The sequence below is a fragment of the Nesoenas mayeri genome (assembly GCF_963082525.1).
Source record: "Nesoenas mayeri genome assembly, chromosome: 6".
Lineage (NCBI taxonomy): Eukaryota > Metazoa > Chordata > Aves > Columbiformes > Columbidae > Nesoenas > Nesoenas mayeri.
In genome coordinates this window covers 26,305,791-26,332,809 of record NC_137545.1, presented here as the reverse complement: position 1 = coordinate 26,332,809, position 27,019 = coordinate 26,305,791, and the positions used below count along the sequence as shown (strand labels likewise).

The 27,019-nt window shown below is 35.9% G+C and overlaps 1 protein-coding gene across 3 annotated transcripts in view; it reads left to right on the top strand.

Moving 5' to 3' along the window:
- SLC4A10 (solute carrier family 4 member 10) overlaps positions 1-27,019 on the top strand; it is a gene marked incomplete at its 5' end in the record, with an annotated part of 156,155 nt that overhangs the window by 83,501 nt on the left and 45,635 nt on the right. For 2 of the 3 annotated variants that reach the window (XM_080346340.1, XM_080346339.1), the window contains 3 exons: positions 3,491-3,651; positions 14,079-14,267; positions 25,629-25,720. In XM_080346340.1, the coding sequence (XP_080202466.1) occupies positions 3,491-3,651; positions 14,079-14,267; positions 25,629-25,720 (442 nt within the window). The remainder of the gene's footprint in view (positions 1-3,490; positions 3,652-14,078; positions 14,268-25,628; positions 25,721-27,019) is intronic. The other variant, XM_080346341.1, reaches the window with a different exon arrangement.

Below are 27,019 nucleotides of genomic sequence, written 5' to 3'. Positions count from 1 at the left end.
TTCAAAACCATTTCTGTCCTTCAATCTTGTACACAAATACAGAGGGTTGTTAAAATGGTATTATCATTTTTAAAACCACTTGAACACTTAGAATTAGATGACTGTGCCTAAGATTAGAGAATTGTTTGTTTTGTTTTCTGCTGCTGTTTTTTATTTGATATGTTAAATATGGGTTATTTGACATAACAGAGGAATGTTTCTGAAAAGATAAAAGGTAATAAACATGATTTTCCTTTGATGAGATGGGTAAACTCATGTAATGCTTATTAAAATCTAAATAGATTTTTATTCTGAATTCAGAATTATCTCAGCTGGGTATGATTTACATTTATGTACTAACCTGTTGGCTCATTAAGTAACAATGTCTGATAATGTGTTTGAACACAGAAGTTTTAGTAACAGTAGGAAATTGGATGCAATCCATAAACTTCTAGTATTCAAATTGTTTGAAACTCAGATGGAGATAATCATAATGGCAAGTATGATTATTTGAGCACTAGCAATAGTTTCCTATGGATTTTTATGTTGTGTGTAAGTTTTGATGTCTGATTGACACCATAAACTCTAATTAAAGCTGTTTTCATGATCTAGAATTTTTTTTGTCCGTGTCCCTAGTAAGTTAGGAGCTCTGGTTGTGAGCCTACCTCTGTCCAGTCACTTGTCTTAATGAAACATTTAAGAATGTGTTTGACTTTTATCACTCATTTAAAATCTCTTTAGAATTCGTCAGTATGTTCAAAACAGGTAATATGAAGGACAGACTGCAGCAGTATAATCAGATGAGTAACATTGAAGACTACATGTACAGAAGTTAATGACAGTATGAGGTTTCTGATGATGTTCTGTAAGAATCTATGCTTGGATCATTTTTTTAGGATACATGTAGCATGATTTTTCATCTTTTCTTGAATCAGCAAGAGATTGGTACATCAGAAATAATTGGGAATACCCAACTGCAAAGATTGTAATCTTGTAAAACTCCTAAAGAGATTAGAAACATGCACAAACAGAAGTGTGAGAAGATAAAAATGTAGATATTTTGTAATCTCAGGAGGCAATAGTTTAAGCAGTACAATTAATGCACCATGTTTGCGATGTTATGGCCACAAATAGGTCTAGCATATTTTTAGCTTGGAATTGTGAGTGCCATGAGTAAGCTCGGAGCAGCCTCTTCTCATGGAGTTCAAGTGCAGCTGCAAAATGAAAAAAAAAAAATATTTTTTTTCCTTTGTACATATTTCTTGGTAACTCACCTGAGTTCTTGCAGCTCATCCCTTTCAAACCAGGGGTTTGAATTTGGTGGGGGTGTGGTGTGTTAATTTGTTTTTGATGTCCATTTGGACATAATTTTGAAAATCCATTTGGAAAACCTCATTTGTATATGCAAATTCAATTTCATGGTTCAGCTCTGTGGCAGCAAATTTTTTGTGTGCTGTGTCTTGCTGCATCGCTTGAAACATGGAAAGATAAAGGAGGTAGCCTGGCTAGAGTAGGAAGAGAGGTTTCAATGAAGGGAGTGGAGAACAGAAATCTGATGGAGAGGAAGTCTACTGGGCAAAGATGAGATAAAGAAACTGGAGACGGCTAGCCACAGGAGATTGGAGATTCTGGAGGAGCCAAAGAGTTGTGGACAAACTGTGTATGCAGATAATGGGAGAGTGATTGGGAGGCAGCTGCTGTGGTTAGAAGAAATGGAATGCATCAGGAAGGGAGCAGATATGCTGGTGACGAGTGGGTCACTGGAGTGGCAGCTGCTCACAGAATGGCATCAGAAGAGGAAGAATCTGGTACACAGGGACTGAAAAGAGGAAACTATCTAAACTATGGGATATACAGGCATATTTTGCAGGTGGGCCAGGAACAGAAGAGGACAACTGTGTTTGCTGTGTTGCTGAGCTGTGAGGCTTGGTAAAACTGGAGACTGCTGAGCTTTAGAGGTCTTAAGGCTCTATGCTTCCCTGCTGTCTGTAATAAATGTGAATGTGTTGTCAAGGTGTGAGGCTCTGCTTGACCACTCTGCTGCCTGGGCCATGGGAAACAGCTGAGGGCTGTGGTGTCGGGGGAGAGGCTTGTGCTGTATCTTCCGCAGCCAGCGGACTACTCACAGCTACATCTGCATGGGCTTGAAAAATGTCATAACTTTAATTTAAAACACTTTTCATATGTCAACAGACTTTTTCCATTTTTTCTTTGCTTAGTATTCTTTTAACATTTTTAGTGTGATTTTTATCAGCAAACAATTAAAAGACAAGCAAGAACATTCTTCCGGCTGGCTAGTAACAAAAGACTCGATCCTCTCACGACAGTTTCATGTATCCTTTTACTTTGCTGAAATCTCCCCAGATTTACACTGATCCTGAGAACAGGCAAATGAGACTCAATGGAGTGAGATGTGATGTAACCGGATTCTGAAGTGCCATTTTGTGTCATTCATGTGATTGTTTTGTCTGAGCAGGGCCCACATTTTGGAGCTTGAAAGACTGTTCACAAATGTTTACACATCGCTCGTTTGTGCATGTATGTGCCTGTGAGGTTTTTCATGTTAACTGATCAAGTTTTAAATCACAAAATCACAGAATGGTTGAATGGTTGGGGTTGGAAGGGACCTCTGGAGATCATCTAGTCCAACTCACCTGCTAAAACAGGTTCACCTGGAGTAGATTGCACAGGTGGGTTTTGAATGTCTCCAGAGATGGAGACTCCACAGCCTCTCTGGGCAGCCTGTTCCAGTGCTGTGGCACCCTCAAAGTCAAGAAGTTTTTCCTCATGCTCAGATGGAACCTCCTGTGCTACAGCCTGTGTCTGTTGCCCCTCATCCTATTGTTGGGCACCACTGAAAGGAGTCTGGTCCCATCCTCTTAACTCCCACCTTTGAGATACTTAAAAACATTGATGAGAAATGAAAAACAGGCTAGATTTTGCAAAACATTTTACTGCCTTTATGAGTAGCTTAGTACAGTTAAGTAACTAACAACTTTAACAAAGCTTGTAAAACTGTGTTTTGTGAAGACTATGCTGGTGATAATGGATGAAGATTCTGTGAAGTGTTACTATGTCAGTACACTTACTTTAAATAAAAAATGTCTCTTTTTTTGTTATGTTTAGTTTGAAATTAAGACTACATGGAGAAAGTTCTCACCTGTGTTCTTATTATGTGTAGCTTCCAAACCACAAATTCTTGTTCTCTGTCGTTTTTGTACTACTTGTTGTTCTATCACAGAAATAGAATTGTACACCAAAGAATTACTCAAAGTTTTTGTGAAGTACAATAAGTGTCTCTTTTCATCTCCATGGTTAGAATTTATCTTCAAAAATTGTCTAATACAGCATATGGGAAGAAGCAGGCAAGGGAATTTTCTGATCTTTCCTACAAAGACAGAATAAAGTGAAATCTGAAGACATGTTTAACAGTGATCTTTCAGTATCCATCGACATGATTTATTTTTCATTCTCATGCACAATGGAGTTATAAAATTGGTTGTTTGTACAGGTGGTTGAAGTTTGAGGAAGATGTAGAGGATGGTGGAGAGAGGTGGAGCAAGCCATATGTTGCCACACTGTCACTTCATAGCTTATTTGAGCTGAGAAGCTGTATCCTGAATGGCACAGTTCTTTTGGACATGAGGGCTAACTCCATAGAAGAAATTGCAGGTATGTATTCTTGTTGCATTTATTAGTTAGGAATATTAATAATAAAATCAAGTACTTACAAAATTTTGTACAAGAAAGATGTTGCGTAATAATCAGTTTGGTTTAGAAACTCCTAGGCAATATTTTACTCCATGTATGACAAAGAAACTAATGTCTGACACAGCTGATAAGTATTTTATTTATATTTTTCATATAGACTTTGCTATTTTCAGAATCAATTTTTATGTAAAGGAGAAAATTAAAATGGAGGAGAGAGGACAGTTTGTATATATATCTCATTAGAACTGGCATGTTCTCTGCTCCTCTGTGCCACCTCACATTGTGATTGACGTGTGTGATAACTTCCACAAACTGAATCTACTGCTAAGCTAATTACAGACAATCTAGCTTAAAAAAAAAAAAAAGTTATGGGGAAGTATTCATCAGAATTATGTAACATGAAAACAGAGCAGTTTAAAAAACATGTTTCTAAGTTGAGAATGAAATCAAGAGCAATAATACTGAGTGTAAGTTTTTCAAAAATTTTGAGATGGGTTACCTTCTTTAACTAAAGTTGAGTGCATATTCTCCAATAAGGCTGTATTTAGTAGTTCCAATTCTAGAGCTTTTGAGAACAGCAGAAACAGAAATCAAGAAACAGCATAATGGATGAGTCTTGTCTCCTAAAAGTGTAAGTGAGATTGAGACTGAATGCCATGTTCTGCATTCCTGGTGTTTCCCATAAAGGCCATAACTAATTACTGCGGGGGAATTCTTGGTAGTGCATTACTGTAATAAAGCAGATTCTTAAGGCACTGGATAGTACAGACCTGTAATGCATGGTCTTAGGAGTCCTAAAACTACAAAGGTTGCTTGGCCATGCTAGAACCATACAGTACAATCTGCTATGTTTATTTCCTGTCCTAAAGATAGACGGTAATTTGAATACGGTAATTTATAAATTTCTTAGTAGACAAGAATTGAAGATAAAGTAATTTTTCTAGTCTAGCAAGAGAGGACAATGTATGTATTATAAATGTATTTACACTGGACTTTTAAACTTGTCATTAAAATGTTAACATCTGGTTCAAGGGCTCACGTGCCCTAGAGAATTTCTAGTGCTGTGTCCTTTGTCCTGTTGTTTAAAAATATCTCTCCCTTCCAGCAGAGAAGACACAGAGCAAAAAGATATACTAATTTGTAATCTGAGGTCCCTGATTTTCTTTTTATTAACCCTTAGTAAGATCTGGTCTCATGCTCATGATAGTTATTGAACTGGTATCTTTGCATATCTCTCATGTTGCCCTGCTTTTACCTTACCTTACTTTTGCCTTACCTCACAACATCTCTGAACATGGTGCTGTGTCTGTAAATAATACAAATTATACAACTATTGCTATTTTATAGAAATATTGTGTTAGATTTTTTGCATTCTCCACATTCCAAACTTTGCTTGAAGATCGAGTGTGATGCAACAGGTGTAAATTTGGGAAAAGAGCACATGCACAGGGAGATAGTGCCATGGGTGGTTGTTGGGGCCTTTTTGTTGCTTAGTGACAGGCACAAAGTAGTGTTTTAACAGAAAATGTAAAATACACAAATAAAAATAGAAAACTTGTGTTTATGTAAAGGTACAGAACACAGAGCAAATAAATTTTCTAACACTCAAGATTATAAAGAAAAGTGCATTATAGGTGACATGTAAGTCTATGTAAGGGCCGGTTAAATTTCATTTTAGTTGTTATTTACATTATCAGGTAAGGGAGATATTGTTCAGTGGGCAGCATTTAACAGTGGAATTAAAATTGGCTTAGACAGTAGCAGCTTTTTGCATTTACCTTTTCCAAATTATGTCAAACTGATGCAAGATATTATTAATCCAAATCTGAAGAAATGTGTGTGGGTTCTTACTGTGTGCCGAGATCTGGTTCTCCCATGAATCATGGTTTGAATCAGAGCTTCAAAATTTGTCTTGATAATGATAAAAGATAATAATGAAGAATAAAAAGCACCTGTTTTGAAAGAACAAAGATGTTTATCAGTATGCTACTTCATTATTTATTTATTTAGCAATTTTTTAAATCATCAAGAAGTACTTAGAACAACTGCTTTATGTTCTTTTATTACTCTTTTGCTTAAATAGTACACTGGAATTTTCAAGCTTGAGCTTTACATTTTTAATCTGGAAATCCCTCGATTTCTTCTATTCGTTAGCCAGCTAAAAGTTCCCTTCCAGAATTGTTTTTGTTTGGGTAGGTAAAAATGTAAGGATTAACACAATAAAAATGACTTCAGCAAACTCCTTTTTTTTCCTGTTTTTGGAAGATATTGTATAGTGAGACCACAATGAATTCCTGTTTCTAATCTCCTTAATCCCTAATTAATTGTAGTCATTGATTTTGTTTGTTTGGTTAACACGTCCAAAGATTCGAGCATTCACAATTCTGATTTTGTTTTGAAACTCATCACACATGTAAGTTGTTTGTCAGTAGAGAATTTGATGAGTTACTGTAACGCTATTCTGAATCAGTCCTGCTTCTGGGATATCTTGATTTGTTGATTAGGGAAACTTGTTTCTTCTGAGAAGAGGCTTTAGGATGACTTTCATGAACTGATATGTACCACTTTCACTTTAAAAGTACCTGTTGTGGCAGATGTGGGTGAATTTCATTTGTGAGTTTATTTGTTTGAACTGGAAGGCATCTCTTTCTGGTGAGGCGACCTGGCACGTGATAAGGTTTGCATGGGTCTTGCTTTGTCTTTGAGAGAGGGTTTTTGTTTTCCTCTTTTCCATCTGCAGATTCAAGAAGCCTTTTTTTATTTTGGTTTAGTTTATTTTTTTTAAACAACTTTGGAGCAGGTTCTTCTGGCAAATGAATCATTCTATAAATCACCCATGTTCTGTGTCAAGTATCTTCAAAGAGGCTTTTTTCCCCTAGAAATAAAATTAATATTCGATTTGCTTATCTCTGTTGTTATTATGATTATGATTATTACTATTATTATTGTTATTGTTATTATTAGTGTTGTAGTAATGCTGTTTCCTCTTCCTTGGTTAAATTCCTTTGTAATTTGTTACTCTAATACTACATGTGTTGTTTCTGCTGTCCGGTGCCTACAAAATGTTACGAAGAGTGTGGCACACATTAGTAGTGGTGAAAAGCACACCACCAAGATCAGTGTACTAGATATGTTAGAAATTTGGTAATATGACAGGCTGCTCTTTTTTTCATATAAACAACTGCTGGACCTGAACATGAGACAGAACTTGAATCTTTTGAGAAAATCCTTTATTGTCATTTCTACTCAGCTGCTGTTCACTGTCAGTGGTTACAATCCTACTTACTGTGGCGATACAATGCAAACATTGTTTTCACCCTGGAGTCAGTATGTATTCCAGTTGTGTCTGACAGTCCTGACACTTTAGAATTTAAAGAAATGGTTGTTCTCACCTATTGGCTTCAAATTTTTTCAACATGTAACTCTCTTCTTATTTTGCTGGCTGGCCATTCTGCTGGGCTAGGCCAGCGATCCTCATGGTCACTTTTGGTTGCTACTGTGTATATTTAATGTAGGAGAATTTGCAGAAATAGACTATATGCCATGGTCTTAAGTGGTACTTCTAAATTTAGCTTTTGTTCTTGTACTTCTGATTAATAGTTTTTTACTGTGGGTTTTGTTTTCTAATGAAATCTGTTGATAATTTTACTGCATTACTATGGTGCATCGTATCTTTGGAGAGGAAATAAACTAATTGTGCACATTTACTTCCTTTTTATGTGCCTAACACTTTGCTAGGGAGAAATGTGTGTTGTGTATTTGTTGGTAATATCTTGCTATCTGGGCTATATTCCAATATCAAATTATATTTCTGTAAACACAGTGCCAGTCTTTGTATCCTTGAAAGAGAGGTATACTTAATCTTCCTTGCTAAATTGAGACAATTCCTATTTGGTTTAGTCAAAGCTTTTACTCTATAAACACTCACTAAGGCATTAAATTCTCAGCACTCAGCTCTTGAAAATTTATTTTATTATAGTCTGTGTTTTAAGACTTTAATGGGCTTATGGTAAAATCTACAGATGAAAACCATCTTTTTTACTGTTTGCATGGCTTTCAGAACATTTTGTATTTCATCCCTGGAAACTCTGATAGTTCTGCATAAAAAATATTTTGGCACCAGTGATGTCGTGAGAATTTTTAAATCATCCTGTCTTCCAGCATGTCCGTTCTCTATTAGATTCTTTTTCATTGCAAATGTGTTATTAAAAAATGACTTCATCTAGAAGACTCTACATTTCTTTTGACAGGCACCCAATTCTCTTTGTTGATAAAGAGCTTATTCATACCTATGATGCTGAATTCACAGGCAATATCTTACTATAATGGAGACTTCTGAGATGAATTTCAAACATTGTCATCATGCAGTGAAACAGCATATTCATTCCTGAAATTTCTTGAATTGTTCTTAAATTTTGCAAGATGGATTTTACGTTTCCCTTGAAAGGTGCTCAATACCTCTGCTGAACTTCATGCTGTTTAAAAATGCATTTTTTGATTAAACACATTTTAGTTTTTGGTTTGGGTTTTTTACTGTTTTTAACATATGCATTCTTTTTTTCACATCTTTGCAGTGGCTCCTGTATCAGGAAGCTAACACTCCATGCACAAGGAATTCCTTTGAACATTTGATGTAGTAATATTTTATCGATCACTTCTGTATAGAACATATGCTAAAAGGAAGTCTGAAAAATCTATGTAATCACAACAATTTATTTTGGAACTTGTCTCTTGAGGAGATATTTGCCAGAATCTGGCTGCACCATTAGAGAGCAGCTTCACTGTGTTGTTCAAGTTGGCAAATGAAAATGTTCTCTTTTGATATTTTCATTTAGTTCCTTTGAAACCATGTAGATTCTCAGATTACCATCTGTTTTTTTTGATTCTAACCACTGAACAGGACCCAGAAGGTTCTTCTGCTTAATATATGATGCCATTTTCTGTTGTTTCGTTCAAAAACTGTTCAGTCCAGCCTTTAATGGCAATACTTTCTTTACAACATGAGTCACATCTTGCATTTTATTGTACTTGTGCAGAGTGTACTGTGAACAAATGTCAAACCTTGTCAAATATGAACTGTGGCCTCAGCGTTGCACAGTGGTGCTTTGGTGATGTGCACATTTGAAATATTTGATAGTACCATTTATTTTAAACAGCTTAAATGTAATAGTGGTTTATTTTTTTTTTTAATTCAATTTTAAATATTTCCATGCTTTCCAACCCAGAGATGTGACTCCTTTTTTTTCCCCAAACAGTTTCGTATGTTGCTCACGATCGAACTTTCAATCTGTGTAACAGCTTAATCTCGTGATTGAGGTCACTGGACTCTGTGCTCAACAGCTCAGGGCATTACATCCCAAGTGTGCAATTTTATTGATTTCAGTAATATCATGTTAAGCTTTCAATCTGAACAAGTCTTCTGTTGCCTTGGTATGCTTTAAGTTATATTAGTCCATAATAATGATATATTTAAACTGGCTCCAGTTTAGATTTTATTTCACTAGAGGATTTTGTTTTGGCTGTGACACTCACATTGTATCATGTTTCTGACAGTGCTTTTTATGGTAAATTTAACTTTTATTACAAACACGATAACAGAGAATGGGATTGCCTATGAGCAATCTTCTTCTCTGTTTGACCCTATACCTGTCTTTTGTTCAGCTTCTACACCCAGGTCTTTGCTTTTCTTTGCTTTATTTAGAGCTTATCATGTGGTGATTAGCTCTACAGGGAAACCTTTATCAAGTTTTGTTCATTTGTCTGTGAGTAAATTGTGAATCTCATACCAACATCTAAGTAGTTTGGCATTTTGTTTTGGTTTGCATTTTCCCATGTTAACCATGAATGTGGGAATTTTTTAAATTGCACAGGTAAATCACAGCTTTCATTTTGTGTGTAGGCACAGAACCAATGTCCCTCATGGCTCTTCTTCTGTTTAGAGATGCAAAATGTATTGGTTTATGATGTCTCTATTCTTTTGATAGCATCCACTGTGGCGTGTTAGCATAGCTCTGACTACAACTGTGCTTGCTCTCTGAGCTGCAACCTGGGAATTTTAGCCTAATCTCTACTGTTTACAGTTTTGTGAAATTCTTGCTCTTGTTTTTCAGCAAAATTGCGTGGTATTACTTTAAAAAGCAGACATTTTTCACTCTCCGTCTTTCCTTTTCAAGTAATTCAACTGAGAAGTTGAACAAAATTATTTCAGGTAGATCTGGAAATAGAATCCATCTCTCAGTGCAGTGGAACACTCTGCCTCCTTGCATCAGTGGGCTAAATCCACTGGCTTAGATAGCTTGTTTATAATCACTGTTGTAAATGGGTCTTGGTTCACAAATGCAGCCCAAGAATCCGAATTGCTAGTTTGCTGTTGCTCCTCGTGCCTCACTCACTGCGGAAGTGTATATTCGGCTTCCTGTTAGAGCCAGGTTGAGATGAAGAACGGCATTTCAGCTGGATGTCTTCCATAAGGCACTGCTTTAGAGTTGCTTCTGTGTTCTTCTGTTTTTAAGGGAAAAAAATCAACCACAAACCAAACAAACCTTATCTTTTAAATTAGGTTTTGTAGTCAGCTGTCACTGCAGGCGTGATGCACGCAAAAGCCCATGTGTTCTATTTTTTGTCATTAATCTTTCGTTTTGTCCTGTAATTGCACAGTTATAAAAGTTGGAAGATTGAGAGATGTAAATACCAGCAACTTTGCTGATATCTACTGAGTTGGATCTTGGTTCTTTACTTAGCACTGCAGAAGTAAGGCCCAGTTTAGCTTGTTTACCTCTTAGTAATTTCTCTTTGGACTTTGACAGGTATTTTGATGTAAATGCAGTGTATCTTCTATAAACTTATTCTGTGCTTCATCTGGGAGTTTCCTGTAGTATTGTATGTGGAGTTACATTTGAGTTACTACAATAGCTTTTTAAAGTATTCACATTGCACATTTTCTTTTAGAATAAATTTTATGTACATTATGTATTGTAACTGAGTCTGAATGAAGAAAACATCATTGAAATTATATGAAACCCCATTTTCTTTGAATCTTTTAAAATTACCAGGGCATGAAGTATGTCTGTCTTTAACACCTTGAAAAAATGATTTCGTGGTTCCAGTATGAATAAAGATTCATTTCTGAAGAAACATTCTACTTCAGTATTCCTTATGTCAGCAGAAGTGGTATGGTGTGAGAAATTAATAGAATGGGTAACCCTGTGCTGGTGGATATTCCACACATTGCATCTTGCTGAAAGCTCCATATGGTTGTGAAGCATCCTTGAAAAATGTAATGATAAGCAGTGTCTCTGGCTACAAGGGGGCTTTTCAGCATTTCAAAGGTCATTCAAGAGGAAAATTCTTTAAAACAAACAAACAAAAATATCCTCAGACCTTTGTTGCTGAGCATAAAAACCCTGGGGAGTCTCTTTTTTGTTACACAGGAATGTAGCTGAGATACAGTGCTGTGAAGTTTCAGGTCTGTATTCTTTACTCTGTTTTGTCATATGGAGTTTGGAGAAATGGCCACGTGCTCTAGATACAAAAGTGAGAAAGAGGGCTTTGGAAAGTAGGTGCAGCTTCAGCTGGTGGGACCATATAGGATCATCTTCTCACAGGATTATTTTGAAAATGAGATGTTTAAAACAGTCCTTTTTGCCATTGGACCTTAAACCATGTTGCTCTTGGTTTTAAGCTTATCTTTGCAATCAAGAGTGCTATCACTGCCATTGCAGGGGCTTGGGCTTTTAAAAGGTATGTTGAAAAACTTGGGAAGAAACTGAGGTGGAATACCATTATGATAGGTGCTGATGGAGACAGTCTTTCTTACTGCTCTTCAAATCTGTTCACCTTTTGAGAAAATGGTCAAAATAGAGCAATCTGTCAGTATTTTGGTTGCTACAGCTGCTACTGCAAGTGGGTCTGTATTAAAAGAATGACAACTGGAAGGGAGCATCAAAGCAAGAAAGCACATCTTCAACCTTTCCAAATCTGAATGTATCTTCCATTTTTACGTGGAGTAGAGGTGCAAGGGAGATTGTTGTAAAAAACCCCTCCAGGTAAGCCACTCCCTTCTCAGTTTGGCAGGAAGCAGAAATTGTTCATAACTGCCCTGGCACTAACTTGATGGCTTGTATGACTGTTCTAGCAGAGCATCTAGGCCAGGAAGAGGATAAGGATAAGAGGATATGATTTTCTTGACATTTTTCTCTCCTCAAGTGGATCATCTTAAATATTAACACCATCCTCAGTAGTTAATCTATTTTAATGTTTATTGTGGAAAATACTGTAATTCCAGGAGTGACACCGTACAAGTGAAGTTCCACTGATCTGTAAGCAATGTGGTGACCGCAACCCTAAATTTGCCTGTTCTAGAAGAGTCCTTTTTTTCAGCTCTTCCTTTTGATTTCTTAGAGCAACTCAAATAAGGTAATCTTTGTTTTTGCGTCTTCTACAGTTTGTCATTTGGTCAGCAGAATTAAAAAGCAGGAAAGGGGGGCAGAGGATCAGTTCAGTTGTGCTGTAGCACAGATGCCCTGAGTTATATATTTATTATGTATTGTTTTCCTTTGAAGATCTCTTGTTATTTTACAGAAGATCTCACGTTTCTTGAAGCTGGAGCTTTTTCTTCTTCTTGTGTGTTGCAAATTCTTGGCTCCTTATGTAAACATTCTACTAAAGGCTTTCTCTTGAACTTGTATTACCTTCTCTTTTGCCTGTCACTCATCTTGCTGCTATGCCTCTCTATCTCTTCCATGAGAGTGTGGAGTTATTGAAAAACTCTGTTCCTCCAGGCTGGAAGTGCAGAGATAACTGACCTGGTGGTGTTTGAGTCAACCCTGGAGATCAGTTCTCTTCAGAGTCAGATGAAGCACGCCAAAGACAGGTTTTATGAATTTAGGCACAGCACCAGTCAACATCAGTCTTTGGTGTGAGCTCTTCAGTCAAAGGCAATGTTGAAAACCTCTGCATCACTCTTCATTGCGAGATGTGGATGCATTTCTCATGTTTGCAGCTGTTGGCGGTTGTGTTTATCTGTGGACCTAGCTTTGTCTTTTTGTGTGTCATCATGTTTGTTGGTAGCCTCTTCACAGTAAGAGAAACACGCAGATAATTTGTTGTTCAGCTCTTCAAGCAGCTATGTATGTGATACACTGGCTTGTTATCTGGATATTGAGAACTTCAGAAAACCTGTTGTGATTTTAAAATGTATATACTATGTGTAGTTGACTGTTAGCAATTAAACTCTGCATTTAACCTGCATAATTATTTAATGCCTTTTATTATCTCCTCTTGCTCTTGGCAATTATTGAAGACCTGACAAACTATGTCTCTACTCACGATGCATCTGCTTTTTATTTTTTCTGCTCTGCTTGCTTTTCCACTAAGTTTACTGGTAGATGTGAATCTGTTGCCAGCACATAATCATGAGCTGTCTGAATTTTCAGTACAAGGAGTTTTTGAGTCAGCTTGTTGTATCACTGCTTTTATGCAGTACAGTTTCTCCTAGTGGATGTATGAAGACAATGTGTACTGAAATGGTGTTTTACTTGCTTCAATACACAATTTCTTTTGTTCCTTTCTTTTTCTGTTAAGTGTTATTACTGCTGCTAGCAGGATTTCCCAAAATAATAATTAAAAAATCCCCAGAATTCTCATTCCCATTTGAAATACATAATGCACGTATTTACAAACAGTTTTGAGTATGAATATGTAAGAGTATTTTTGGCCAGTGGACTGCAAAAATGGTTGTAATTTCTTAGCAGGGCATCAGTTTCACTCACACCTCCAGGTAATGATTCTCTTGCAGGAACATGGACATCAGGCAGCAGAATGAGATCAAGTATTTGCAAATAATGCAGCAAATTTTCCTGTACTGTCTTATCTGAAATTTCTTTATATTGTACTGAAAGTATTGTAATTATAGTTATAAGAAATAAAGACCTAGACAGTGATCTCCTGTGGTAAGTATAAAGGGAATTAAAAAGTTGTTTCATCACATCATGCTAATTCTTTGTAGCAAATAGGGTAGGGGTTATTTGAAAAAAAAAAAAAAAAAAGACAACTTATATACATCATAATCCTGGGTTTAAATGTATTATGTATGGGAGTGCTTAGGGTCTGACTTCAAAGTTACATAGATGACCTTAATTTGGGAACTGCGTATTATTGTAGGGATTGACTTTGTTACATTAATAGCATCCTTTTTGATTTTTTTTTTTTTTTTTTAACCTGAAGGTGAAGCACTTTTAAATAAAACATACAATTTAATTCTATTGCATTAAAGGAACTGATACCTTTCATTTGTAATCCTGTAGAGTAGTAATTCTTATTACTGCAATTTAAAAGATAAAGTAATTCTTCTTTCCCTTATTTTAGTATGTTTATGTATATATTTTCAGATATGATTCTGGACCAGCAGGTGGGTTCTGGGCAGCTCAGTGAGGATGTTCGTCACAGAGTGCATGAGGCCTTACTGAAACAGCATCACCATCAGAACCAGAAAAAGCTGAGCAACAGGATCCCAATTGTGAGATCCTTCGCTGATATTGGAAAGAAGCAGTCTGAGCCCCATTCCATGGATAAAAATGGTAACGCGTTGCTTTATTTTGCATTTTGAGCTTTCAATAACATCTGCCTGTTCAGTATCACGTGCTTGAACCCCCAGCTTAAACTCAGTGTGACTCTGCTCTGAAAAGGCACTGTGTAAAAGTGGTACCTTTTACATGAGTGGTTCCTCTTATGCATTCTGTTTAAATTTGGAATTTGGGTGTCTCGCACAGTTCAGGGCTGTGTTATTCAAGGGGAGGAGCTCAGGTGTTGCAAGCAGGTTAACTGTGTTCGTGCGGTACTCTGCCCTGATTAACTGCCATGGCACGCTATCCCTGGCACAGCACAGCTCAAGGACACTTGTGGTGTTTTAGGCACCCTGGGCCAGCCTTTAGACGGAGCTTGAGCATCTTTGCGCAGTGTTGCTCTGAACTGCTGACATGCTCCATTAGTGCCAGAAATGTGATTTGACTATTTTTTACTTCTGTTGACTATCCAGGGCCTATTTGGTTAAAATGTAATGGAATCTTACTGTAGTTTCTAAGTCTATGATACTGTATGCATTAGCTAGTGTTCAGCTGGTGCTTCAGATTTCATAGCTGAGCTCAAGAAGTTGGAAAATGAGAACAACATTTTCAAGATGACACTGTTGGAGACATGCCGCAAGAACTATACCTTATTCTTTCAGAAAACCACTTTTTGGAAAATCATACTAATGAAAATGAGAGAGCATATTTTCAGAGTTGTTCTGCAGTAAAATAGTGGATTAATTTTTTTTTTTATTGGTTTCACAGAAGTCTTTATAAGCTGTACTGTTGTTATAGGTTAATCATAATGAAAGATCATTTCTTATTGCCTCTTCCTTATTTACATAGACGCAGGCCTGTGTTATGAAAAAATGCAGCCAGATTTTGCAAATATTTACAATTAATTCACTAGATTTGTACGTTGCAGAATTACCAAGCCTCTGTATCCAGTATCATCACTATACCCACAACATTTTTGTCTGGACACCACTGCACTGTAGTGACTCTTATTCCCCAAATCACGTCAGCTTTAGAGAAATCTCAGTCCCTTCTGTTGCTGTGTCTGTTTAAGGGCCCTGCTGAGCTCCCCTGTCACCCTGGGATGTGTGGCATGAGGGAACACCCGTGGCACAGGGAAGGTGCAAGGGGCAGCTGGTTGATGTGAGGGAAGAGAGCAGTGGTGCAGCTGATCTGCCAAGATAGGCATGTTGGTATAAAAACTGGCTTTGGTTTCAAGGAAGGAACCTTTGTTTTGATTATTGCCATATAAACTTTTAATAAGTACTTCTAAATCTAGCTGCTTCCCTGGGACAGTCTCTCAGACCTAGAAGGCAACATCAAATTTAATCTGAAGAGGATAGTAAATAGAAACATATAAATTATACCAAAATAGCATTTTAAGAGTAAGGAAAATGTAGTATTGACTAAGATGTGTGTGAGTACACATGTGGATGCACAAGAGCAAAAGTAGGATGATTGTTCATCCTTTTTAAGGCAACTTTCCTGTTGATATGTGCAACTCTTGCTAAAGACTTTAAACAAATATTCAGGAAGCACTTAAGAAAGTCAGTGCTATAATGTTTATATTCCTGAGTTTCCACAAAGCACAAGATGGCCACTTGCATTCCATAAGCTTTTTTCACTCCGTCTTATATAACAAATAAGCAGTAGGTCTACTTAAAAAGACCCCTCAGGGCAAGCTGTGAAAAGTATCATAAGCTCAATTTCAGTAACTTTCTCTAGCTGTTAGTGGAACTGATGCAGCAATTCACTCCAGAAACATCTCACTTTTGCCGAAGTTTCTTGTGGGAACCTTCATATCTCAAATTCCCCCCAAAATAGATTCTGATCAGGACAGCATCTAAGTCCATATTAAACACACTAATTTTATATACTCAGTGGTTAAGTGATTCTGCGAGTAGGGAGACACATCCTTAGAGATTTTCCTTTGTCTGTGTTTATTTTTCAAGATGAAAAACTACTGAATTCCCGTTCATGTCTTTATGTAGAGATGCATCAGAGACCTCTAACACCTGGTAAAAAAATCACTGTCACTTTCACTGTGTTAGTTTAAATTAAATGTACTATAACCAATACAAATCTAAATAATTCTAGGAACATTTATACGTCTATAAAAACATTTTAACATTTAACATTTTAACATATACATTATAAAAACATTTAAACATTTATAAAAAGTAAATCAACTTTTTATTTAAATTACAGTGAAGACTTCCAAACTGAATCTTTTTGGACACGTGTCTTCTAATCATTTTTAAGCATTATTCTTCTACTTGCATCCTTCAAGTGCTAATGCACATTTGGCAGACTCCTGTACTGACCTCTTCAAAATAGATGATGGCCCTGTGATAAAGCAAAAAAAAGTCCAAATATATATATTTATATTTTTTTATTGCATGAATTGTACTAAAATTAGTGTTAGCTTTAGAAGAGGAAAATTCTGTCTTAAGTTTTTGGTTTTCAAAGGAATCACAATTTTTTCCCTTTTCAAGGCAACAGTAAATAAACAGTTCACGGCCTTGAGTGGCAACTGTTGCCCCAATACTCTGGGAGTAATGGAGTGGGGAAAGAGGTGATTCTGGAGAGCTACCTAATTTTAGACACACTGACTGCTACCTATGCTGGCATACTCTTAGTTATTTTTTTACTGTGGGTAACTTGCAATAGTATGCGGTGTGTAAATTATACAGGAATCTATGCTGAAATGCTCAGCTTTCAGGAAATGAGGAGCCCTTGGAAGCTTGACCAGGGGTAGCAGCGAGGTTTCTGATCATTATCTGCTGCCATTGCCTCATGACCCAAATGCTGGAGTTCAGCTACAGTCTTATGCTCACTGCAGCTCTATATTTCTTTTTAGAATGCAATGGAGTATCTGTACAAGCTTCTCATAATAAGAGTAAGGTGAAAGCAAAAGAACAGGCCGATAAATATGTGTAAAAGAAAGGAAAATTAAGAGACATAAGCACCTTGAATTATTGTCAAAAGTGTCTTGTGAGACATATCTTTCTTTCCTGAGAGCAAACTGGTAAAATGCAGTCAAGGCATCATTTTAGGCTGATTATTCTCATTAAGCACAAACATTGTGTAGAATGTATGAACGCAGAATGTTTCATATATAGCAAACTGTAGCAGTATTTTGCTCTGTTTAATAGAAAAATGCATTAAAATAGTAAAACATTTTATTATTACTTTTACTTTCTGGATGAGAAGCTGAATTCATAGAAGAGTGCAGGGAGAAAACCAGATCATCTCAGGTAATACTGATGAGCTTACAGCTCAGATCAGACTTTTCAGTAACAGCAATTGCCAGGAACTTTAGAAGGGCCACTTATTTGCCCCTGTTGAAATGAGGCAGAGGAAAGTGGATGCTTTTTCTGCACAAAAGGGAATTCTTAGTTTGGTTGAATTTGGGTTTAATCTAGGCAGTTTAACTGATAACAATCCTTAGCAGTCTGTAATTTGTAAAATAAGTGATTCATAGCCATAAGTCCTTGCCTTCTGGGTTACATGGTACAGCTGAGGATGCAAAATTCCTTTGACCAAGTTCTTGACTACGTTAGCTTATCAATGTGTCCATTTCCAGATATTCCAGAGCTAAGTGTGAAAATGAAGACAGAACCTTAAATTCAATGTATGGCTATGCAGCTGACAGACCACTGTGATATCTTTGCTCGAAGATAGTTGTACATATGTTCTCCCTCCATTTTTTCTTTGTTTAAGAGTCTGTCAGACCATCTAATTAATTTGCTTTGTATTTAGTAGTATTATCTTTTGTTTACAATGGCTTTTCTTCACATCCTCTGCAGGGCTAAGATGTCAGGGTGCTATGGATTTACCATGCATTTTTAATGCTGCCATGCTGTGTTTAAATCTCACTTTTCATTAACCATCAAAACTGTGAGAATTAAAAGCCTGCTTTTGATGTTCCAATAAAAACGGCAGTCAAATTTGGCATGAGAGCAGGAAAAATGACTTTTTTTTTCTTAAGTCCAATTTGACACCCAATACCCCAAATAGAAGGTCACAAATAATTTTAGCATAAATAATGTAATGGCAGGTAAAAATATGACTCTTTGTCATTAGTAAACAATTTATAGAAAGTTTGATTTGTAAAGCAATTTAACTTATTTTTATTGAGATCAATAGGTTTTTCACTCTACCTGAAAACTGTCTGTAAATTTCTATAGCGTGGTCTAAAAAGCCACAGACATTGCAAATACACAACACCTTTCTATTGTTACAGGAATGCTAAAATAAATTCATAAGCCTCTCCCCTTTTAAAGGGTTCTCCAAGTCAGAATTTGAGCATGCGTGACATGGGAAGGTAGAGAATTTGACAAATATATAGTTAGGAAAATAAGTTTTTATCACATCAGTTTAAGTTTTTTTGACTGGCTATTTCATTTTTAGTCTCAACTTCAAATTATGTGTGTGTGTGTGTGTGTGTGTGTGTATGTAATGAGTTCTAACAGACCTTTTACTGATTAAAATCAAAGAGGAAGGAACTAGAGGATAGGAGCATGGCAGGATAAGTGACTTGTAAACTGTATTTCCAAGCACCTTCCTGAAGTGTTCTTTATCTATAACAATGTTATCTTATGCCTGTTTTCTATTCCATATCTATGACATTTATAGCTGCTTCTTCTCCCTTGATGTCAGAATAGACACTTTATTAGCATAAAAATTGCATTATGCCACACATTATGTCTAATTTTGAGAAATTCTGAAGTTCCAAGGAGAAGTTTATCAATATGCCAAAGAGCTTGAAGAAGGTGATGGCACATTAAGTTGTGGATCTTCAGAACTAACAGCATGAACTGCTGGAGCAGTTCATTTTGACGTGTTCTTTTTCAAGCCTTTTTCAGTTAGTTAGTGTGATGGACTGGTTTGGGCTTCATTATTTTACGGCAGTATGAGCACACACAGAGGTGTTTAAGTCTATGCTTGGATGTCTAAGGACAGTATGCTTTAACATCCCAGTAAGTCTAAATTACCGGTTATGTGATGGTGTTTGTTACTTTCCTTGGTTTCCTGAACTCTCCTAAGCATCAGTTCAGGCATTTATGCTGTAACTCAGAGCTAGCTTACAACATCTGATGTCAGTACTGCCACATGGAGAGAGACAGATGTTACTTGGAAGCCCAATGAAAATGATAGGGAGGAATGCCTAGGTATGTGGCCATGTTCCTTCATTTTGGAAATAAGTCACAACAAATGTCATATACATACCCAAGTTTTCTGGCAGTATTGCATCTAGATCAGATGGATTGCTTCTGCTTTCCTCGAAGAGAAGGCAAACCCAAAAGATAGTTAATTCTGGCTTAAAATTAAATTAAATTAGCTAATGCGCTATTTCTTGTTTTATATTCTTCTCAAATGTATATATTTAGATCAAGTTGTATTATCCACAGGTTTTTATATTATTAAAATATAACTTGTATTTATGAAAATTTTCACCTGATATTTATTCTTTCTTTTTCCACTTTTCCTTGTATCCATGATAAAATGTGTAATCTATATGTATAAAGCGTTATCATTCATCTGTGTATTGCTTTATTTTGCTCTTTGTTGTGTCTGTCTCTAACAGGCTCATCTCATCTCTGTATCTTCCTCATCTCCTATCCTTTGGGTTCTGTAAACTCCCTGAAGGTTCAGAGGTAGTATAAATACCTGTTCTTGCTTGGGCTTCAAATAATTTCAAATTTCAAATGTGCACCCGTGTCTTCATCTCAGTTTCTTGACAGCATGCAACTTCTTGCTATAGTGATTAAAAAATACCTCAGACCTTTGTCAGCAGTTCTGACACACTTATGAGAAGCTTGTGTGGAATTATGTTTTTTTGGGGAAAAAAACCCCAACAACAGTGATTTCTTTGTACGTTCATTTCCTTACGTCAATTTGTAAAACTGCAAATCATAGCATTTTAGTTAAAATTGCATGACTTTGTGTGAATTATGCTTGTGATTCAGGCGTAGTGTTAGAAAAACAGGTAAAGTATCTTTGTCCTCATCCTTTAAATAATGTATCATTAGCAAGCACCAAATCTGCATACAGTCACGCAGGTACAATGGGAGTGACATGGTTCTCCACCAACTGAAAATATTATGCATCAAGAGGTCTAAGAGCACATACACAATTCTGTCTGCAAAGTTGGTATCACTGCTCTGTTATATTAGAATTTTACTGCATACTAAAGAAAACTTTTTATATTTGAAAAATTGGTAACTAGATGCAGTAGAAAGCCTGTAGATTGTTATATCTGGCTTCCTACTCAGATTTTTTTTTTTTTCCTGAATGGATAGAAATCTGTATTGTCTAGAAAAATAAGCAATTTACTTTCTGATTCAGTTTCCTTTGATGTGTCAGTTCCATCCAGTTTCTTTCCATTAACTGTGATTTGTATCTGTAGACATTGTTCTTGGGTTTTGTCATTCGTATTTTAGAGACCTCTTTGATTTTGATTAATAAATGCAATACACATAGTTAAATGTCTCAAGCTTTAAATTTTAGGGAGTAAGAATATGTTGCATGAGACATTTATTTACTGGGATTTTTTTTTTTTTAGTTTGGCAGGGCTGAGTCTTAAAACGCTGAGTTCTATTTGCAAATGCAAACATCTATTAATGTAACAAATATGGATTTAAATGTTTTGATGGATTTTGATTTTTAAGATGCTTGGCTTTTGCATGACATAATATGTTTTGTGTGAATTCTTGCTCTATCCAAAGCTCTGGCAATTTCACATTATCTGAAAAAACACTCATTTTTTATGTATGCCAACTTAAAATATAATTTTGAAAACTGTGTTGATATTGGCTTTCTAATACATAGGTAAGCCTTAACACCCATTTTAGTGTGGTTTTGTCTGTTAGGTATTAAGTTCCTTTGTATGTAGGCTGGATATTTCAATGATGTGCATTTGTTTGATACTTTAAAAAATCCGAATGGCACTCTGAGTTCTTAAAGAATGCAACTTTTCAGGTGCTTTATGTAGATGGACTGCAGGATGAATCGAAGCTTTTAAACTTCAGATTTATAAGGACTCAAAGTACTACATTGCACTCTTAAAAAATAAAATATTTACCCCATATGATGTGTAAATAAACATTTTACTTGAGAGAGCTGAAACGGAACTGGTAAGAACAGGCAATGGAAGAGCTGAATAAATGGCAAGTCTTTTGCTGCTTTGATTCCCTGTTATTGATGTTTTATGCCCTTACCATTCTTACCAGCCTAAACCCCACACTGCCAACTCAAAGAAGTAATAAACCATTGCAAGTGTTTTCAAGTGTTTTTCTCGGACATTTAAAGCCTGGTTAGAGTTTGGTGTGTTGTGGTTTTTTTTTTTTTTTTTTTTGTGTTTTTGTTTTTGTTTTTGTTTTTTTGCACATAGTAACTTTGAAAGATCCCATATTATAAAGATAAAATTTGGAGAACACTTGGATTTAGTGTAACTGTATTCCAGAGACAATATGATCCAGTGGTGACTGTTGATGATTTGGTGGAAATCAGAGAAGAAATGCATTTGTTTGTTTGTTTGTTTTCTTTTAGTCTAGGTATGGTGTGACATCTCCTCTCTTCATTCATATAGCTCTTTAATTGCTTTTTGCTTCATGGGACCATCATGGTGCCAGTAACTATTTCCTTCATTGAGGGAAAACAATCAGTTGCTGAAATTAAGTGACTTGAGGATAAAGCACTTATGTAGCAGTGAACAGGCTTCAACAAACTGAATATTTGTAATGACGTTGGAAAACCAGTGTGACATGGTGATACAAATGTTCACTAGGTTGCCATCAGTATGTTTTTGGTGCTACCTCATTGGGAATTACTCATGTATTAAACAGTATTCCCCCAAAAGACACCTCCTTTAAGTCAACATGAACTTATACACTAAATTAATTTAATATTTGCATTTTTTTGTGGTTTCATATCTCAGAAGTAGAAAAAGCTACCGAATATAAAAATAACCATGTAGCATTGCAGTCCTGCTCTAAGAGGGCCACCATAGCATTGCATCTACCCACTATTTAGTACAAAATATACAGGTATTTAACAAACTAATCATGCATAGGAGCAAAGATCTATCCAAACCCCAGTACTTTTTATCTTTTCTGTTGAAGGGCCACACAGAGACCAAGTTCGAGATTTTACCAACTGCATCGTTGCCTAACAAACATGCATTCCTGTCGTGTGTTTAAAATGCTCTTTAAAAAACTTTCCTCATGACTATCATGTGAAAAGTGGAATTATCTACCTTTTCTACCTTGTTATCTTCAATTGTTATTCAGTACAGTAAACTCCCCCCTAACTTGTTGTTCCAAGATCCAGCAAGCTGTAGTAAATTGCAGAGCTATTTAAATGTCCCTTACTGCCTCAAGGTGAAACTTGTGTTCTTTCAGATTACTCCAGCATATGGGTAAATCAAAGTTTGAGGTGTTCTGTTGGCACAGAAAAAGAACATATGCTATTCTTATAAACTTCACATACTTAGTTGTTGTGGCTTTTATTTCCTACTGTGTATGTTTTTACATGGTTTTTCTCCTAAAAAAAAAGTGGAGAAATATGTAAAAGTTAGCTTTTGGACTGTAATGCTAATTGCTTGGAGGCTTTTGACATGTCCCATTATAATGTTAAAACTTCAGTATTTTTATTATTTTATAATGTATTATTCAGTATATTTAATGGGTGGTCCATGCTCTGACTCCTTTGTTGGTCAATATTTTTATCTCCCTGGCAGATATCCCTGCTCTTATTTTGTTGAATTTTGGGGTACAGAAAAAAAGAAGTGTAACTGCAAATCTCTGATTAGCAACAGAAAGATAATGAAGTAATATTTCTGTTGCTTTCCTGTAACATCTTTATAATATGGTATGCATATTGATATAAGTAATTATTACAAGTATTTCCCTTTATATAGATCCTAGAATATAGAGGAGTGTCTAAAATAAAGAAATTTGAGTTAAAAAGGTCTACTATTACTAGATTTAAAGTTTTCTGGCAGTAAGTTAGGGCAGAAATTTCCCCTGAGCATTTTATGGCTTCTCTGTTAGAATTAGTGGAAGCTTTTAAAATTATGCTATTAAAATCTCAAAAATAGTAGAGAAATCAAATCTATATATTAATTGTTTTTAATAGTTATTATACTATAGGATGATTCCTTGAAAAATAATTCTAAGACTGCTAAATAAACAATACAGAAAAATTTGCCTTGTGGAGCAGTGTGTGGCTAGTAGCGTACACAGTGTCAGGGTGGTGGTTTAATGAAGATGGAACTCAGAGTATTTCCTTTAAATTCTAATTAAAACAAACAAAAAATGAATAGCTGTTTATAAGCATCTTGCATATTTAATATCTGGCTTCTGATTTGCAAAAGTTGTCTCTTGTGACATTTAGGAATTAATAATACTTTTTGATGCGAATTCCTTTAAGTTACATTAGTATGTTGCTTTCTGAAATCAACCCTTTATTCTTGTCATATGAGATTTCTAATCCAGACTTATTTTTACTCACTTGGTTAGGTTAACATGCTTGTCATGTCTGTTTTTTTGCTACTCTGTTTATTTCACTATAGTGCTGAGCAAAAGCCCTGATTTCTGTTTGTGTTTTGATCTGTCCTTGTCCTGAATCAGAGAGAAAAGGGAAATATTTATGTATTTAAGACTGATACACTTAATAAGAAGATTTTTAGCAATACATATTAAAACATTTTGTTCCTGTACTTTCTGATCAGAGTGAAATCTCTCTGGCTATGCTACCAGGACCCAGCGCAGGAGTCTAAAAACTGTTTTGATCATGGGAGATTTGGCTAGTGGAAAATGAGACGTTGATTTTCATGAAAACAAACCTTTTCCTTGAGCAAGTGTTTCAGCTGGGAATTCATGACCCAAATTAGCCAGGGATACTGTGATGCTCAGCTGTTACAGAAGCTGGATATTTCAGTATTTTGGCAACGGCTGAGATACTCTTGCAAGTCCCCTGTCCTGGTCAGCTGGACGCTGTGAAGCGCTCTGTTTCCTGGCTGTGACTGAGGACATGCTGGGACTGCAAGTGTGTGTAACAGCGGCACGAGGGGACACACTGTGGCTTTTGGAATTGCCCAGAACATGTACCTAGCTTAGGGCTTTCTGTCTTAATCTTCAAGTATTGTGAACATATGGTCCTTGTTACTGTGTAAATTTAGGTTGATTTTCACCAGAACCAATGTTTTCACATTATCATTTCTCAGTCATATGAGAGACTTTATTTGCTATGGAAACAAATATATGCTGGGCACGAGATGCTGACTCTGGGCCAGCTGGACTCTGTAGTTATTCCTGGGTATGTGTTAGGGCAGTAAGAGATAGTTGGCTCATACATTTGGTACTTTTTTCCTGTACTTTGTTGTGTTGTTCAGAGCTGTGTGTGGCTCCTGCTGTGCTAGGGAGGGAGGAGGAGGGAGGGCAGGTGGGAATGACCCGTCCCTCCGGGGTGCTGGTGTGCTGCCGCACTGCCAGCCCTGCTCCCTCAGACTGTGCACGCTGGCTTCTGGCTGTGCACAGGGGCAATGTTGGCATTAAGTAGAAATATACTTTATGGGACATATACTTGTTACTTAATCCTGGTTTTGTTTTGTTTTTGAGATTTTGTTGGCAAAATTTTGTTGGTCACAAGGCTTACTGTTTGCTTACATGAGACTGAGGCATGTTTAAATGCTGCTTCTCATCTTGAGATACTTTAAAAACTTCTATAAAATACTTTACTAAATCTTCACTGGAATTTTTTGAAAATGTGTTTGCTGAAACATGTGTTTTACACATGTCAACCATCACATTGTTCAAAACCGAGTTGTTAAATCATCTTAATTTCCAATACATCTATTTTTATAGCAGTCTACTTTTGTGCTGGGTTTTGTAGTAGTTGTTATAATCAGAACATTCTTATAGACATGAGTACATTTATGGAAATTAGTAATCCTGTTTTATTCAGTGAGGAGTATTCTTGTAGACAGATATTGCCCAAAATTGGCAGCTCCTCAACTTACTTACAAAATCTATATGAATACAGGACTTTTCTCAACTGTAATATCTTTAAAATCTTAAGCTTTAATTGGCATATAAAGTTTGTCTTCCAATATTCGAGAATATCTTTTACATTTTCTAAATTATGTTCTCCCATTCCTAACTGCACATGATAAATGTTCTGTCTTTCGAGAATGTGTTATTCTAAATAAGTCTTTAATTAAAATGCCATGTTTAGATGCTTCACATACATAGGAAATGAGATGTATGTAGTTATTTAACAACTATTTCATTAGATGTTGCTTTATCTATAGAAGTAATTGTTAGTATTCTGTAATAATGGTACTTTTTTTAGCAGGTCAGATTGTTTCCCCACAGTCTGCTCCAGCCTGTATTGAAAACAAAAATGATGTGAGCAGAGAAAACAGCACTGTTGACTTTAGCAAGGTGAGTATTCACTGATGGTGAAGAGAGTTTCCTTACTACCAAATAGATCTTTTAAATTAAATACAATGAATTCATGTGAGTCAGGAAAAGCTATGAAGTGCAATGTTTACTTCAGCATTAAAATTTAGTGTGCACTGCAACACAGTTTGTTTATTAAAAAAAAAGCATTTTTTGTTTTCTTGATAAATTACTAGTAAGAGGAAATTACAGTTTAGGAACACGGATAAAATTATTGCATGTCAATATCATAGGTGTATATATAGGAGGACTTTTTACAAATTAACAGAAAATTATCTAAGTAGGAAAGTAATTCAGAATTCTTATAATTCAGATTTACCTCTCAGATTTTTACTTTTTGTAGAAGTAATGCATGAATGCAAACTACATTTTTTATAACCTGAACTTGTGGATTCCAGATGTCTTAAACAGAATGTGTTTCTGTAAACCTATAACTTACTTCTTCTGGCAAGCCAAGATATTTCAGTACACTTCACAAAAGTTGTTAACTGTTCAGTAGTGGAGATTGCAATGACAGTTCAATGTTAGATAGCAAAGAAAAGCAAACAGCTTCTCAGCTTTAATGTAAAGGAGAATCCTAATTTGTTTAAGAAGTCTGTATGTACCTAAAACAAACTGTCACATTAGATACAGATGACAGACCTGACAGGGATAGATGACTTCAGCTGACACGTTAATACAACCAAGGTTGAGTAAGTGAAAAAAGGTGATTTAAACCAAAATTCTGAAGAACAGCGCTTTGAGTCTGTTGAATCTTAATGTAAGTGCAACTGAGCTAAATGTAGAGTTATGTGATTGCTCCATCTGGTGCCAGACTTATTTCCTAGCAGCAGTAGCTATGTGCATCATTTGAATTCATGATTGAACATGCCAGACTAGGAATGTTGTATAGCCGAAATAAAGGTAGGAAACAGATCTTTTTGTCAAAGACAGCGAGGAGAAAGGAGGCTCACTGGAGATGTATTGTGGACCATGTTTCTGCAGAGGTAGCAAGGAGATCTATAAACAGTGACAAATTGTTAAAAATTTAATGCTAATACTTTAAAATTAAGATTACAGTGCTTTAAAAAGTCATGTATGGTTTTGGTTTCCTGAAATTTTTTATTTAAAGTGTTAACTAAAACTAATTGCTTTGGCAAGTCTTCTAATATCAAGATGTAAAATTTTGTAAAGGATATAAAATATAGATAAAGCTATCTATGTAAAATTAAGCTGTGCGGAAGTGAAGCACATAACATCCCAAAGCAAATGACGTGACTTCTAGTAGTGCTTTTCTTGCAT